This window comes from Macrosteles quadrilineatus, unplaced genomic scaffold, assembly GCF_028750875.1.
Source record: "Macrosteles quadrilineatus isolate MER2022 unplaced genomic scaffold, UCM_ALF_1.0 Scaffold_1__1_contigs__length_201487025, whole genome shotgun sequence".
Lineage (NCBI taxonomy): Eukaryota > Metazoa > Arthropoda > Insecta > Hemiptera > Cicadellidae > Macrosteles > Macrosteles quadrilineatus.
This window is the reverse complement of record NW_026542594.1, coordinates 191,877,530-191,896,031: the sequence shown is the minus strand read 5'-3', so window position 1 is coordinate 191,896,031 and position 18,502 is coordinate 191,877,530. Positions and strand designations below refer to the sequence as shown.

The following is an 18,502-nucleotide window of genomic DNA, read 5'->3' as shown; positions in this document are numbered from 1 at the left end:
AAGCCGCACGACCATATAAACGAGGCTTGAATAAAAGCCAGCTTCCCTACAAGTAAATTCCACTACACCTAACATTCCAAAGAGAGATTATACTGACAACTTTATGTAATTGATAAGGCTGAGACAACTGACATCCGAATGTCTAGGAATTCCAGCTTTAACAGTAACCCCACGACCAATTTCTCAAAACTATGCTAGAATGTTATTCATTGGCACAGTAAAATGCTAAGATGACCGATGTGACAAAGGACTTGAGAGTAACCGTCGATTTCGACGGGTTTCACCTAGTAGTAACTAATACTTTGTATGAGTTTGAAAACGTTTAACTTAATGATTAATGATTATAAGCTACATGATTAATGGGTATGTCACTCATCTCACAAGTGTAGAAGTGCTCTAGTGCAACAACACATCCACTAAACTTCACTGTGACCACGTTTAGTAAACGCTCCTTGCTGTTGGCCGTGCTCTGTCACATTGAATTGTCGCCGGAACTGGAAAATGTGAGTTTTCTAATTGTAAATAGTTCTAGGTAAACTATTGTGAGTTAGGCATTTCAGTTGTTGGTAAACTAAAAATATTTTCTTAACAAACAGGTTTCGAGACTTTATATATTCTCCCCAAGAACAAAAAAAATATTTATGATATATATCGTTTTTTGGAATTTATTTTGTGACCATTGTGTGGTTTTTTCCTAATGGTCACAAAAGAAATTCCAAAAAACTACATATATCATAAATGTTTTTGTTGTTCTTGGGGAGATTATATAAAAAGTCTCGAAACCTGTTTGTTAAGAAAATATTTTTATAAAATATGGATTTTTTACTTTATAACAAGCTATTTACATTAAAGAAACACATACTTAAACCCCTGCTGTAGCAGAAATCCTAATTACTCATCTCAAAACGTAATTTCAAAATAAATCTGACAAAAAAATAAAATTGTAATGAGAGTAAGAATGAATAAAAAATAACTTTTATCACCTTTAAAATGGTTGAAAAGCTAACGATTTCTCATGTGCAAGTTCTAGGGATCTGGTTTGACTATATGCCTGATCTAGTGTCAACGAAACATTTTCTAGTAAGCGCTGGCGAATTGCAGAAGATTTTATTACAGCAATAAATGTGTCACGGATATAATTTTCCCTATTCTTTTCAGCTGTGACAGCTTTAAACTGACAGTCTTTACTTAATAATTTTAAAGCCTGGAGATATTGGTCAATAGTCTCCTCAGGTTGCTGCTGACATGCAGGTAGTTTATGTCTGGAATATATTTCATTTACAGGTTTTACATAGATACTTCTTAGCACAGATATAGCATCATTATACGTACCACTTTCAATTATGTACTCGTCGATTTCCGGAGTAATAAAGTTTATAAGTATTTTGAGTTTATCGGAGTCGAATGGTTGTGGTGTGATGCTGGTAACAAAATTCTAGAGGACCCATACTGCTCCGCAGCGTTAGAATAATTATAATATCCAAGAAATAATTAAATTTATGATTTTTGATTGATTAATCCAGCCAGTATCTTGAGCTTAACTGATTCAAACGTTCAATAGCTCAAATTAAAGCCTATAATTTACTGATTATTTTGAGTCTAAAACATATAAAAAACATTAACAATACTGGAGAGATTGGTCTGATCACAGGTCAATCATTGGTCAATCACAGAAAAATCTTATGAAAAATAATTTTTAATGTTCGTTGTACACCTTGCGTTTGCTTGAAACTCGTCGATTTGAATAACTAATAGCTTAAATGAAAGCCGGTATTTCATTGTTGGTTCTTAGGCCAAAATATATAGGATTATATAATAATAACTGGTGAAATACATCTTAAATTGAAGTAAGAATTCAAAAATGAATCAAATTATGTTTTTAGTCGAGTAATACAGTAGGTAAATATATGCCAATGCTTTATGGCAAATCTGTTTGTGCATTACCTTCAATTTGAGACCTCAATCATGAAAATCAGTCAGGTAGAAGAGCCAAACGAACTCGGCAAAGAGAAACCTAATTTAACTCTTATAAGAAATACATGGGGAGCAAATTTCGTTTACGTATAACCACTCGATACAATAGATAATTATATGCCGATGCTTGATGGCAAATCTGTGACTGCATACCTTCAATTTGAGACCTCAATCATGAAAATCGGTCGGGTAGAAGAGCTAATCGAACTCGGAAAAGAAAACTCAATTTTTTTTATGTATAAGATTATTGTTTTATTGTCTACAAAATACCGTAGTTAGAAAGAAACTGCAATATTTTATGTGTTGGGGTCAAAATTGGAAACACAAATTTTTACCTAATAAAATCCCCAAAGTCTGATCACGCTCGATAGTGAACTCATTTGAACAAACATGGGTAAATAATTGTACCAAATTTCATAAAAAAGGTTCATTTTTATTCTAATTATCATATATGTTAAAACGTGACAGGGTTTTTTATTTCAAGATTCTGAATCAACCACTTGACGGATTTTCGTGATTTTTGTGTTGACAGAAAGATAATTTTGAGAACTAGGGAATGTCGAAGCCATAATTTTAGTTTAGGTTTTCATTTTATTAGAAATTAAGTTTGAAATTTTAAAAAGTCTAGCAGCCGATGCTAACATTCTACTCTATCTTTTGGTATAAAACCATTTGCTTAACATAACAGTGAGTAAACATTCAGCATTTTCGACACAAATTCAGCATTTGGATGAAAATTGTAATGAGAGTAAGAATGAATGAAAAAGAACTTTTATCAACTTTAGAAAGGTTGAAAAGCTAATGATTGCTCATATGCAAGTTCTATTTTCAAATTAGAAATTAGAAAACTAGTTACAATTTTACCATAGAAAATTCTGTTTTTTTACTGAAATTTTTAAACAGTAAGAGATAGAAAGAAAACTTAAATACATAAAATGTTTGTTAAAAAAGAACCTTTCACATGATATGAAATTTGTTATAGGTACCTTGTTATTTAAGAATTTTGAGTTTTCAGCTTTCTTTTATTCTTCGAATTTGCGATTTTTTTAAATTAGAAAATAACATGGAAAATGCCCTTACTAGAAGTTATCTTAAAGAGTAGCTCAAGAATAAGCTTGGAATAAGCGCTGTTCCGTTCAGTAGTTAGGGTAATACGGAACTTAACTTCAAATCAAAATTCATGTTTTCGGCCCCTGGACTATATTGTTAAGACAATAATAGGTTTTTTACATACCTCAGTCAAATAGTCCAAAAATGGTATTGCTCAACAGCTTACATGTTTCGTTGCGAAGACAACATTATCAAAGCTTGCAACTCGTCAAAAACACATTTAAAACACGAACACGAACACAGAAGACATTAATACGGTACGAATACACAATTGACATTTAGATAGCGCTATCATAATACTGATTTGGTCCGGCGCGGCACGGGGCTGGTAGCAGTGTTCGTGTTCGTGTTTTAAATGTGTTTTTGATGAGTTGCAAGCTTTGATAATGTTGTCTTCGCAACGAAACATGTAAGCTGTTGAGCAATACCATTTTTGGACTATTTGACTGAGGTATGTAAAAAACCTATTATTGTCTTAACTTCAAAGTCTTTTTTTTTACGTTTTGACCCACCCTGTTAATACGGTTAAAGATAATTACATTTTTTCTGCATCAAAATGATCGGGGTGATTAGACATTTAAATTGATGTATCAAACAACCCATGTTTAAATTTTAAAATTTCTCAAAAAGCACCTCTACCCCCCAAATTGGGCCCTTTTGGGGCATTTTTCAAATTTGAAAATTTGATTGGATTTGGCATGTCCAAATTAGGGGGAAATGAGAACAAACAAAGTGTTAAAAGCCTTACCTTTGCACAGAACAGAAATGGACAGTGTTCAAATGAACGCCCTTTATACAGTTTTAATGGACTACTTGATTCCCGTAGGACGGGCCAACAGCTCGTTATTATTATTATTATTATTATTTTTACTTTCTCCCCTTAAACCATAGTATAGAGAAAGTATTGTTTTCGAGTTTGAGTTTTGAGTGGATATAAAAAATTGGTTTTTGAAAGTGACGTCGAACCTCAGCTTAAGCAAACCATCAACGTATGAGAGCGGAGACTAACTCTGGACACAAAACAATCTTCCCCAAATCACAAATTCGCTTTCCATTTCATCCAAAATTTTATCAACATATTTAATTTCAGGTACAGTGTACAGGGGCGCTACGTAGCAGTTTGCGTTGTTGTTATTTTGATCGCCTCCTCTACCCGCCTTAACTGGCAGAAAGTCTTCGGTCGTCTCGCTCCTCGCTTCTTCAACAAGGGGGCTTGGGTGGACACAGGGGAGCTCCCAGACCCCGAAAAACCACTGCCACCCTCCCCCAGTTTAGAGCACAGCTTCCGCAAGGCAGCCGTCTGCACTGATGGCAACCCGTGCTCAATCATCGGCAGGTAACTGCATCATATATACGATTGTGTAGATATAATCAGTGGTAACAGAGGATATCAATGAACACTTCAAAATCTAATATTGGTCACTTCTTTGTGCTGTACCAAAGTTCTCAAGAGTTCTTATATTTATTCTTATATTGGTTAGTTTTTTTTTTATTAATATTGATTTAAACTTCTATCTATTATTCTAATTCCAAAGGAATTTCTTGTGCACAGCAAAACTCTTTTATTTATGAACCGATTTTGATGATTAAGGTGTCAAATTAAAGGCAATTCTCTGTAGAAGTCATGGAATAACTTTTGTCACGCTCAGTTCAATGTGCTTTGCTCCATTGGACTTTAAAGTTTTCATGTATTTTAAATATACAAGTCAACATTTTTGTTAAGATTTTAAGATTTTTAAGATTACCTAACATATGATTCATTTCTTTAAAGTAAACATCTGTCTTCACAAAAATAGCCTGTTTCCCTTCTATTTTAATATATTTACTTTTCTTTTTACCTATCAGTTTACTTTAAAATACAATGATAACTTATGAGATGGGATAGTTGATTTATGCAGTTTCATTCATAGAAAGTAAAAACCAGTCTATTTCATTATGTGATTGTATTTTATTTTCAGATAATGGTGTGTTTAACGTTTTCATAGATATTTTTATTTGTTGTGTTTTCCAAATTTTAATTTTGTTTGATTATCATAAAATTCTACCTAGAAGAAACAATCCTGTGTTTGCGATTGGGCGACGTATTAACGACAGAGATGGTATGATAATAAATTGTAAAAAGTTACCTATGCTGGTTTTTGAAGTTTTTTTAATATTGCACGGACAGATGCTGTCACAAAACAGACTATTTTGACTTAAGAGATCTTAGCGTACGTACAGTACAAAACAGATTTAAATTGCCAATAAAATTAAATGAGTCAGTCTCAGTCTCCGGAATAAAATCCAATCGTAACGAAGCTAAATATTTGTAAAATAATATTATAGGATGAAACTTCTATGTCCAATAAGTATGCTTTATCGTCTGTAGAATGATTACTGCGAGATATCGCCAGAAGAGAAGGCGAAGCAAAGCCTTTTGGTGGAAAGGTTTTAGGAGGTAATTTCCGGCAATGAGCTACCATAGTCTCTGGTGTGAGTCGCTATGAAATGGTAGAAAATTAAATAACTATATCACCTTTATGGTCAATGTTTAAAAACATTTCATTTGCTAAAAACATGAGAGCAAATCCAAGGGAATCAATATTTGATGAATATCTTTTACTTATAAGGAATGGCCAAGAGAGCTTCCTTTATGGTCTTTGTGAGACATTGATAAGTCTTCCACCACAATATATTGCAAATAAAAATATCATTGACGAAATCTTCAGTGAAGGATTCTCTGAAAATGCTTAAAAAAAGACAAAAATCATGCAATAATTTAACCAAAGAATGAACATGGTGACCAAATTAATAACAAAATAGCTAAGCAACTAAATAATGACAAGTAGAATTTACTACTCAGTGGACACTTTGATTCAAGACGAGGAAGACCGGTTATATGTCCCTGATGAATTTCTCCACACTTAAGCACCAAATGATTATGTCTCACAAGTTATGTTTATAAAAAGGTGGAATTGTAATTTTACTAAGAAATTTAAATCCATAAAAAGGACTGGTTAATGGAACCAGAATACAGTAATGGTGAAAGAGATTAATGACAAAGTCTTAAATATGAAAATGTTACTGCAAGTTCGGCTGGAAAACAAGTACAGTATTATTATTCCAATTAAGTTTAGAATCGTCAGAGGGAAATTTTCTACTAAAAATTCAAACATCTGCAGTTCCAATGCCAAATTGCTTTTGTCATGACCATCACAAAAATTCAAGGACAGACACTTGAAAAGTTTGTCTTATCTGCCATAGCCCTGCTTTCAGCATGGGGGTACCGCGCTTTTGATTAACTAAACATAATGGTGAAAAAACAACGAAACCAAGTCTTCTGGTTAAAGTCGTTATTAGAGTGTTTGCAAAAAAAATCTTATGGAAAGAGTTTCACCTTTAACATGTCAAAAGTAAGATGTAAATGTTAATTGTTCTGTCAGGCAGTATTTTGTACTCTGTTAACACGTTCGCTACTGCAATAGTACGAAATTTTTTATTCACGTGGACCAGCGACGCACATATGCGTCGGCTAGTCACATTAAAATAGACTGCCATCGTATATTTGCGTCGGGGTTTTGATGTTATTAAAATGCTTATATCTTTGTAACGGTCTATTTGAAGGCACTGAATTCCCTGCAGTGGTCTACAGAGATGTCTGACGCACAACTGCGTCGCTTGGTCTGTGGATATGATGATTGGTGACGTCATATGATAGTTGGAAAAACTGGTCTTTACTTTTCTGCATCACTGTATGTATGTATGCAGTATGTATGCTGCATTATCCTATGTAGCTTTTATATTTGTTCAGTTATAAGCTGTTCTTGATCAATCTGTTTTTTATTTTACTTACTTTCACCTCAAAACACAAAAAATGAACTGTCGCATGTATACAACGTTTGGTCTATTTCAAGAAAACTATGATAATTTTCACTATTGTCTTCGCTGTAGACCGGGCGTCGCAAATATGCAACATTACAAAAGGTTATTAATAATACAAAAAAAACAAGAATACATTATTTACAAACACGATTGTAGCGTATTACAATGTAAATGATCACTGTTTTACAGGTTTTCGCCCGTGGTCTGTGTGTACTGTTATCCAAGTGACAGCCGGTCTGTGTGTAAGATTCAAATGTATACCTCGGTCTGTGGTATTGACCGCGGCGTCGCATGAACGTGTTAAAACCTTTATTAAAACAGTAGCCTATTGAGTATTGACTTTTGATTTATTATGTAGTGACAAGATAAAATTGTATTTAAATTATTGAAATGGAAATGTAGTTAATATTATTAACTGGAAACAACTAGTTTTTTGTATGAAAGTTGGTAGTGGATTTTATTATTTGAGAGAAAGTATATTTTATCACCAGGGCATAAAGTGACTCTTTTCGACTTGAGCTCAAGTTTAACCACCGAGGTGATTTGGTGAAGCTTAGGTCGAAAAAAAGAGCAAGGCTGGAAGACACTTTTGCCAGTGAGATGAACTATATTTTGTCATAATTTAAGTTATCAGCCCTATTAGTTACTGTGGGAAGTAAAAATGCAGCCTATATGAGGCCAAACGACCTGCCAACAACTAGGCCTTAACTGGAACCTGGAAGTAAACCGTTTTGAAAAGTATTACTTTGTGTTTACCAGAGACATCTTGGCCAAGGAAGGTTCAGCAGTGGACGCTGCTGTAGCAGCACTGTTCTGCAACGGGGTGGTCAACATGCAGAGTATGGCACTGGGCGGAGGGTTCATCATGACAGTGTACCAACGCAAGACCAAGACCGCTCACGCTCTGGTTGCCAGAGACACTGCTCCAGGTGCCGCTAAGAAGGATATGTTCGCCCGCAAGCTCCATAAGTCTGATGATGGTAGGTTTTTTAATGTAATTTTTTTCAATTTTCTCATTCTGTCACATGTGAAAATGTAGAGGGATTCCATGTGGTTTAAAACTATGGGTTTTAGTTGTTTCAGAATTATGAATTTTTTCTTATAATTTAGGTTGATATGTAAACTGAAATGTGATTGGTACAAGTTAGGCTAACATTCAGCTGATTCAGTGTAATTTAGAGTATTTTGTGTACTTCAACGGCTTTGGTACTTTTAATTTGTTTAAAGGAACAGTCTTAACCCTGGTCCTGTTACTGCCTAACGTTGACCTTTTGTTACATATAATCTTTAATTGATATCCCAATGATGTAAATTGCTTCTATCTATCTACATACTTTTATAGTTTACTAGCTGTGTACCCGTTCTACGTACTGGTTGAATAAAATATACAGTACAAACAATACAATGAGGAATCTTACATGTCAAGTATAAATTTGAGCATTTAATTTACAGTAATGATAAAAAGAAAGAGTTATAACAAATGGAAAAATTATATGGAAATAATTACAGTTAAACTATTAAACCTAATAAGGTATTTTTTACACTAAATTACAAAAAAACATCTAAATGAGAAGTGGTGTAAATGATGGTATTTAGAATATCATCCCCTTCTTTCACCCTAGGTTTCTTTTGTTGACGAAGGGCATGTTTGTGTTTTATCGGAGTGCCTCCTCATACAATACGTTTGCAGTCTGGCCTCCTGGAGCATGAATGAAGAAGGCTTTTGTTGACAAAGGCCGTGTTTGTGTTTTATCGGAGTGCCTCCTCATACAATACGTTTGCAGTCTGGCCTCCTGGAGCACGAATGAAGAAGGCTTTTGCTGGATGTCACACTGTAATACGCAACATACAAATGTCCGTGAGAGAAACATGCTGATCCGCTCAGTTCCACAAGGCTGACAACGTCTGGTCTTGTGATTTATTAATCGTCATGGCGAAGCAAGTACAACGGGGACTGTAGCCGCTTGAAGTCTTAACGGGTAGCTGCTAGGAATTAATGAAATTAATCATTGGGATGAATATCAATTCCCCATCACCACAACCCGTGAGAATCTCTGCTTCAATTATGTATCAATGGAGACAGCGAATACGAAGACGCGTCCCATTTTACAATTTGGCTGGATGTAAGTTTCTTTGCAGCTCCAACCTTCAGGGTAAACCTCCATAGGCAGGCAAACGGGCTCCTGATTCTTAGTTGAGAATCTCTGCCGGGTAGTTTACAGCATCTCCGGGTAGTATGATCTTTGACATGGAAGAGAGCTATCGCCTAAATGTTTATCTGCATTGTTTGCTCGTTTTTAGGCGTCAGAATCGCACAATCACAGAGCCAGGCACTATCCATATTAAGTAGCCAACCAGTAAATTATTAAGTAGTCAGCTGATGTGGCTAACATAAAAGTTGTTTTGAGATTTTGTTCCTACATTTTGAATGAATTTGAGATATTTTCAGAGTGTTTTAGTGATTTTGAATGTAATTTCAGTTAAATTAGTGAGTTTGTGATGTCCGGATGTATAAATCTTTGTTATTCGGAGGTTCGATCTTTAAAGGGGAGATGTGTTGTTATTCATAATATGTGTTTGGAATTGGAAACATATGGTGTTAGAATATTATTTGTTTAGTTTTTGTTGGTAAACATTGGGAATCTGGATTTATTGTAAAAGCTACCTAATAAAGTATTTGTCTTATTAAAACTATATTTTAATTTAACTTACGATAACACTACATTGTCTGCGATGCCATTGCAGGATGATCGAAAGGTTCTGATCTTCTCAGGTGTTCTGAAGGACTGGTCAGCAGTGCTGGTTGAGAGTGATCAGAAGGCATAGTAGTGCTAAATCTTTGCAGTGATCTTCTGTTCCTGCGCAAACAACCATCTTGCGTTTGAATTACATAGGATCGAGGGGCAGGATGTTTGTTTAATATAGTTCCTTCTTGATTCCTGTCCTTTATATGGACTTGAGCTACATCAGGTAGAGCAGCTCTATGTCTTTTGTCAAAATAAATCTTTTGACGATCAATTCTTGCTTCTTCCTTTTCCCTTAACTTTTCAGTGTCTACCAGATAGGGTCTTAGTTGATCAGACATTATCGGAACATAAGGGCGGATCCTTCTCCCGAAAATAATTCCGCTGGACTTATCACATTTTCTAAAGGAGTTGCTCTTAACATAAGTAGCATTTTGTAGGGATCATCACTTTTTTCTAAGTGGTACTTAAAGCTTTTTACTTGCGCTTTGATGAAGCCGTTGCTTTGTGGAAATTTTGGGCTTGATGTAATCAATTTGAATCCATAATCACGATCAAGTTGTTTGAATTGAAAGCAGTCAAATTGAGAACCACAGTCTGCTCTCACTGTCTCAGGTACACCATGACGTGCGAAGATGGACTTTGTATATGTCACAATAGTGCCCATTTTTAAATCATTTAGTCTAGCAATCTCCATAAACCTGGAATAATAGTCTGAGATTAAGAGATACCAGTGACCTTTACACTTTAGCAAATCGGCACCCTCTATTTGCCTAGGTCTGTCCGGATAAGGGGTTGGTATCAGCGGCTCTGCTCTCGTAGCGCGATTTTCTGCACAGATCTTGCAATTTTCTACTAGTTCTTTGATTTATTGAGAAAGACGAGGCCACCACATAATAAATTTTGCAAAATATCTACATTTTGTTTTGCCTTGATGTCCTTCATGAATACTTCTTAGTACATTAGCTCTTAGAGAATTCGGTATTATAATACGACTTCCAAAGAGAAGTTTACTATTTTGCTCACTTATATCTTCTCTATGATACCAGTAGGGCAATACAACCTCTGGAATCTTAGATTCTTCTGGCCAACCTTTCGCACAATACTGTGACACGTGTTTTAGAGTTTCATCTTTCATAGTTTCTTGATTTATTTCTCGCAACCTTTCATCCGAAACTGATGGTAGAGTAGTGTCAATATTTTGTATATATGCAAGGATTCCCTCTGTAAGTTCCCATTCCTCTTCAGAGTTCTCTGTGTCTCGAGACAGTGCATCAGCCAAAATCAACTGTTTACCGGGCGTGTAGGTAATATCAATATCATATGTATATCTCATCAGTCGGAGTCGTATTCTCTGAAGCCTGGGAGTAATATTGTCCAAGTCTTTTATCTTTAATATGGAGAGCAAGTGCTTATGGTCTGTCTCAATATGCAAATGCAACCCTAATATGAGGTGTTCAAATCGTTCACACCCCCATGCAATCGCTAGAGCTTCTTTTTCTATTTGAGCCCAATTACGTTCGGCTGATGACAAACTTCTCGAAGCATAGGCCACAGGACGTTTAGTTCCATCTTCTTGAAGCTGAAGTAGTGCAACTCCAATACCGTATGACGAGGAATCCGCTGAGAGGAAGGTTTCTTTAGACATGCTGTATAAAGCGAGACACGGTTGGGACATCAATGACAGTTTAATCTTTTCCAAAGCTTGGTCTTGATCAGGCCCCAAACAAATTCTGTTTTTTGCAGTAAAGCATGTAATGGATGAACTATGGTCGACAAATTACGAATAAACTTGGCTACGTAATTGACAACACCTAGAATTCTCCTTAGTTCTTTAACATTAGTTGGCGTCTTGAGTTTTTGGATAGCCTCAACACGAGAGGGATCTGGCTTAATTCCATTTTTAGTTACAAGGTGGCCTAGAAAACTGATACTGTCATGCCGGAACACACATTTTGATCTGTTAAGTGTCCAGCCCTTTTCCTGGAGCCTACACAAAACACTATGTAAATTTTTGTCATTTTCTTCCATATCTTTCCCGTATATAGTTATATCATCAAAATGGCAAACAACACCTACCTGATGTAGAATAGTTGAACTATCCGTTAGTGTTAGTGGTCTGGGTAGCTGTCGGTGACCTTGTGGTGGCCGATGTCTCTGTTGACTCGGGTGACGGTGAGCTGTAGTCGGTGGTGGATTTGCCGTGCAGTGACGTCACGCAGTCTAGGTGTTGGAGCCTGGTTACTCGAGTCGGTCGTCCCTTGGGGGTCGTTTTGACAAGAACTCGGCCATCGGACGTCCAGACAGACTCCAGTTTCCCTTCCTTGAGTAGCTTGTGTCCTTTGTTGAAGATTGTTCGTGTTTCAGGAGCCAAATGTTAATTTATGTAGATTTGATGATCTGGGAACTTCGGGCGTAACTCTGATACCAGTAAACTTCTTTTGAAATGTCTCGCTGCTATCCACTCGTTTTTGACGATGCGTGACACAAAAGATATTATAAAAGGCTGTGTTCTGTCGTCACTGTCTTGGCCCGGAAGCCAGTGCTCCGCGTTGACGTCCGAGCGATATTACGGGACATTGATAAGATGCACGATTTGTGCTATCACCTGGAATACATCTGATCCTCTCGGCAACTTTGGCACACCTGAAACGATTACGTTATTTTGCCGTAGATGTTGAAGGTCGAGCAAGTCCTCTCGACTTTTGGCTAATTCTTCACAAATGCGTTTATTATCTTCAAGCAGTTGTTCAACGTTTTTCTCGGTATTTTTAGCTTGTGTTCCGACACGGGTAACTTCCACTTTTAAATCACGTATTTCACTGTTAATACTGTTAATGTCCATTTGCATTTGGTCCTGTTTGGTGCCATTGCGATCCCATCGCGAGTTCATTTCGGAACAAAGTGCGGTAATAGCGTTCAATACTGCTGTTTGTCCACGATCTGATTCTACACTTTCACTGGTCCTTGATTCAGACGTGGTTCCAAAAGAACAATCATCAAACTTCCAGCTCTTGGGAGATTTCTTCTTGTATGTGTCTGCGACGCAAGTAATGTGGAAAATTGATTGGCAATCCGCGCATTTACATCCGTCCCGAGTTTGAACAATATCGTTTTAACACTTTTGACACTTCATTTTAGTAATTTAGAATATTAATATTAGAAGATCAACACGTGGCTTCACTGGAAACACTGCAAAAAAAAAAAAAATAAATAAGCTAAGGTTGCTCAGCAGTCACAGGCAGCTCCTCTCCACTGGTACCACGCTGCTTTAATCCATGTGTCCCAGTTTTTGTGCTACCCAGTAAATATACATGAATTTGAAAAGATGGTTTATTTTGACCCCTGGGGACACCTCTAGTCAAAAAAGGTTGTCAGTTATATTGAACTGGTAACCCTCTTGATTAGTAGACCAAGTTACTCTGTTGGTTGAAAAAGTACTTTCAAAAGTTTCTTCTGGATTATATGCCTTAACTAGATTAAAAAACTATTGCGAAATAGAAACTTTGAAGTTGGTTTACTTTTCATACATACATTCAGTGATTTCATTTGGGATTTCCCTTTATGGCTCAACCAATAAGAGAAACTTAAAATCTATATTAAGAATGCAAAAAAAAGCTATAAGAATAATTTACAACCTTCCACCTAGAACTTCTGTTAAGAGAATGTTTAAAATAGAAAATATAATGACAGTTTTCGGCATGTATGTTTTTGAAACAGTGGTATCCGTTAAAAACAGATTTCATGAAACAGAGCTGGTTGGAAAGAAACATGATTATCTTACAAGAAATCGAGGCAAGTTAGCATTAAGTCCTCATAAATTGCGCCTTTTCGAAAAAAAACCCAAATACGCCGGAACAAAATTCTATAATAAACTTCCAAAGGACATACAAGCAGAAGTAAATATAAAAAAAATTAAAAATAAACTTAAGAAATTTCTCATAAGCAGGGCTATTTATTCATTTGATGAACTGTAATTGACTTTTCTTTCCCTACTAATCAAAGTATGTTTTAACTGTTAGTTTTATGTTCTTTTACAATTTTTCCCATTTACTATAAGCATGTATGTTTTATTATAACTTATAAGAAATGTGACACTATTCATGTATATATTTCTAATGTACTTGATGAATAAAGATAATTTGAATTGAATTGGTTAAGCAAAGGTTGGTTACAGGAGCGCTCGCGACAGGGGTTCCCGGAGAGCTGCGAGGATACAGGGAGGCGCACGAGAAGTTCGGCCGTCTCCCGTGGGCCGATTTAGTACAACCTACGATAAAGATCTGCGAAGAGGGTTTCCGCATGAGTGAATATACAGAAAGCTGCCTTAAAAACCGGTTTCGGTTTATATTTTCCCTTAACGATCCTAACTTGAGGTAGTGTAATTTTCCTAGATGTTCCTACAATTTTAATCATAATTAGGGATCTATTCCGCTAATTCTCTACCACTATAAGTTGTATGTAAATGTAACAATACACAGTCAAAGGTAATAATACAACCAAACCCTTAACAGCATTCGAGGACAATTATAATATTTCAACCTGAAAAAAAAAAAAAAACATGGTGGTAGTGAATTAACGGGAAAGGTCCTTACTTTGTACTTTCAGTTATGCCAATTTTGAGGTAATTAATCCTTGATCCATATTCAAGTAAAGAATAAACTTGAGGGATATTAGACTTTGGTGGCATAACTTTTGCTTTGTATGAATTCTGAGCAAAGATTGCTAATGTGGTTTTGATAAATACTAAACAACTTAATAGCTAACTCTTTATATTTTTATTCAATAACCGAAATAAGAGAGAGAGAATCAAGTTGTATAACATAACAAATTTCAACTTATATCCATAGTTGATTGTTTTTGTTTACAGTCATTGTGCTTGATAAGGCATCACCTAGTAAACATAAATGCAAGATAATACCTCCCGATTTTAGATTTGTAAATATATCTACAACTGAAGTGACATTTGAACTTTTTAAATTTTATATTAAATCTATGTAATAATATAATCACCCCTGCCACATCAAACCTGCCGACTAAGCGAATTACCATCTGCCTGAAATGATTTTCAATTAAATATATTTAAATACCATCAGGTTTAACAAGTACCTAGGTTTTCTGCTTCAGTGAAACTAATAAAATATAAATAGCTTAGTATAAAATAAATAAATTTACCAAGTTGTATCAAAATATATCCATAAACAAGAAAATTACAACAGTTTATTTATTATCCATCAGAATAGCATGTGAATTTTACCATTTTGTTTCTCTGTTACTCTGTTACCAATTAAAACAGCAATCAAAAACCCCGTCCCAATTAAATCCCCAATAGTTTTAAGTGTCCCCCAATCCCCCAAACACTCACCGGTTTTAAGTGTTTGTACAAAAACACTTTGATGTACATAATTATTATTTTTTAGGCACTTTAAAAGAGTTTAGAGAGAAATTGAAAAATTTTGTGTTTTGAGGGTCAAAAATTAAATACCTCCGCTGCAGCAAACCTGCAGACTAATCAAATTTACATTCACCTGATTGGATTTACACTAAAATATCTCCTTAAAAATATAACTTTTATTCCCTATTTAAATAGTACTAGTGGCTTGTAGAGACATAATTCCCTAAAAAGCTCAATAATGTAAAACAAATTATTCTAATATCTACACACACTCAGAAATATAGGTATTATTTATGTGTCAGAATAGATATCCCTGAACACCATATCTTTTGTGTAAAAAACAGTTTGTTGATTGTCTGCGTGTGCTTTTGTTGATGTTATTTTCAATAAATAATTTGAACCACTCCATAGGTTTAATTCTGCTTAAGGCAGCAAACATATAATTGTTTGTGAATAAATACTGGTTTATTAAGGTAGCGTTGGTCTTGTGGTTAATGGTGATACAAAAGGCTTCCCTGATTAAATTTTTTGAAATTGTCTTCGTCAAATATGAGGCAAATAAAGGTGTGTTGATATAAGCTTAGTTCTTGGTCAAAACCACTAAATTAGCATCCCTACCCAGTTTATATTTTTTAGCTTATACTCCTTTTGTTAAGGCTTAAAGCAATTAGTGTAAAGTAAAGGTATTCCTTGACTAAACTTAACCCTAGATTTAGAAGTCGTCACTATACGTGATTCAATTATTTTGATAGCATGGACGATTACTTAATATTAAAATTAAACATTAGAAATGACAAAATAAATGTTAACAAAAACCATCTTCTTTATTTCATTTCTCAAAACAACAACGTTGAACTATTTACTGTTTTTAACAAAAACAATTGAAAAACATATGACTGTTTATATATAAATTATTAAACAGTCTTTTGGCAAACTTATATGGAAATATCTATTGAGGGGTTTTCTTTATTTTCCATACCATACGGTTATAAATACCCGGTTATTTTATGTCATGCATCTTAATTGAATTACAATAATGCACATAGAAAAATAAATTTCCCTAAAGACATCCATCATCTGATTTCATACAAACGTGGCTTTTTGTGTTTATAAATCAATAAACATTGATATATTGACTTTGATATTATAGGCGAGCATTGAGACAATTAACACGTTCACTGCGCTACGAGATCCCGAGGTCTCGTATCGTACCTAGCCCGTAGTGCGGGACCCATAATTTGGCTTCTTTCCAAAAATTACGACATCGATATTTCGGCATACAGTTATCGTAAAGAAATGAAACTTGTACATATATAATGCATTTTTCTTGATGTATCAACTAGTAACTATGAAATGAACAAGATAAATAGATCTCGTAACAACGCACTGAAGTAATAAACTTTTACTTTATTACGATACGAGACCCCTGGGTCTCGTATCAAAAATAGTTGTTCCAAGCACTACATGAGGCTAATGGGGTGATTAGTAACCATAGTAACCTTTGTTGAATGCTTGGATGAAAGAAGGAAACCAAAGAAATATTTCAAGAACAAAGAGAAAGAATAATGGTGTTTTTTTACTGTTATTAGCACTAACGGATGCGTAATAAAGGTCACTGGTAAATGACCTAAAATATCACGATTGTGCAATGTTGTATTTTGATGTAAACAAGCAAATCATTTACATTAATTCGAATATTTCTCCTGGTACCTAGTAATTCATACAAAAATCAATGCTAAATAATCGTCAAACCGGACAAGAAATTTCCGATAAACAACTTTGTATCATTAGTTTTTGTTTTGCGATTAGGATCCCTTTCCCAGCCCTTTAGGGAAGTGGTGCAAGTCTAAATATAGCTTCAAGGTTGCACCCATCCCTTCCCCCCGCCCACTCGACTCACTGTTGGCACTCACTCATTTCGAGGTCATAGCCCAACCCCAAAATTATAACGAAATAAATACAGTAATTTGTAAACATATTTCATTTGTATTTTATTTAGCCTGAAATCAGCCGTAAGGAAACGCATTAATATAAAAAAGTGATAAAAGAAAGATAAAATATATTTTTTATAACGGTTACGATTATAAGGAATTCGTAAATAAACAGGTAACATATATTTTTCTTAATTTGTTATTGTAGGAAAAGAATAAATACAAATAAATAATGAACTATTACAGCTGTGCGGTACGAGATCTCGGGGTCTCGTACAATGACGTCATATTTACTTCCTGGGCTGGCTGAAGATTGTCAACATTGTACTGGTTCATATAAACAAACACTCAGCGCTCTCTTGCCTTTCTTTACGAGGTTATGATGCGCAAAAGATTACTGCGCAACGTAATCTCGGGGTCTCGTATCGCACCTGGGTAATCATAGCGGACGAGACCTATAGATCTCGTAACGCACCATTGGAATAATGGTGGAAAGTATGCAACGCAGTGAACGTGTTAAAATACGCGAAAAATAATAGTTTTGGACGTTTTGGTTCAGCCTTGTTTCACGATCATCCTATTGCATGAAAGTGCCTATGCCGGTAGCAGTGGCTTCACATGTGTTTCCAGGCTGTTGTTAATACTTCAATACTTTTCAATGAAATGGCGACCATACAAAGTAGGTATTTTAAGTTTTTACCATCGCCTTCAGTAATAATTATGACTTTTATGATGTGTTGAAATGCCGCCATGTAGCAAATAGTTAGATATTATCGACAATTGCTGATCTTGTCGAAGATTAACAAGGGGACTAGAACACTGGTTTAACATGGGTTTAAACACTGGAATCGATGTGAATGTGAATGTTGATGTAACTTTTGTAACAATTTTTTATTTTGAAATGTTCATTTGAAATAACAATTCATTGAAACCAATCTATAACCTAGAGGTTTTAAACTTTAAATGTAAATGCAGGTCTCCAAAAAGGCCTAAAATGACATACATGTGTTTTTTACTCCCCTTCACTATGAAATAACGTGTAGCCATTCTAATTACTCAAATATTTATCTCCACACAAATTTTGTCTTGATTTAAAATTGTAGGTAAAAATAATTATGAAGCTCGATGGTGACGGCAATAAGAATATAATATGAACCCTGATGACTCCCGTTCAATTTTGTGGACGCCTCTGCAAACGCCACCTAGTTAACATATGGTTTGGTTTACTTTCGGGTTTACTTATTCGTGACATGATCTATAACAAGTTTTGTCAAACGCAATAGCAATTTTGTCTTCTTAAAAGTAAATATTTTAATTTAAACAATAACATAACTGTTAGAGCCAGACCAGGGGCGGACTGGCCCGCCGGCCCACCACGCCTTCTCAAAATTCCAATATTTGCGCCCTCGTTAAAGGAAAAATTCATAAACATTTTTAAAAAATGAGACGAGACGTATTTTTAGAAAGCAAGATGAAAAACTTAGAGT

At 35.1% G+C, this 18,502-nt stretch overlaps 1 protein-coding gene across 1 annotated transcript in view; it reads left to right on the top strand.

The window, feature by feature from the left end:
• The first annotated feature begins 374 nt into the window (after positions 1-374).
• LOC128992780 (scoloptoxin SSD14-like) overlaps positions 375-18,502 on the top strand; it is a 42,258-nt gene continuing 24,130 nt past the window's right edge. The window contains exons 1-4 of the mRNA XM_054416522.1: positions 375-503; positions 4,175-4,420; positions 7,705-7,925; positions 13,867-14,065. Of these exons, the coding sequence (XP_054272497.1) occupies positions 502-503; positions 4,175-4,420; positions 7,705-7,925; positions 13,867-14,065 (668 nt within the window). The 5' untranslated portion in view covers positions 375-501. The remainder of the gene's footprint in view (positions 504-4,174; positions 4,421-7,704; positions 7,926-13,866; positions 14,066-18,502) is intronic.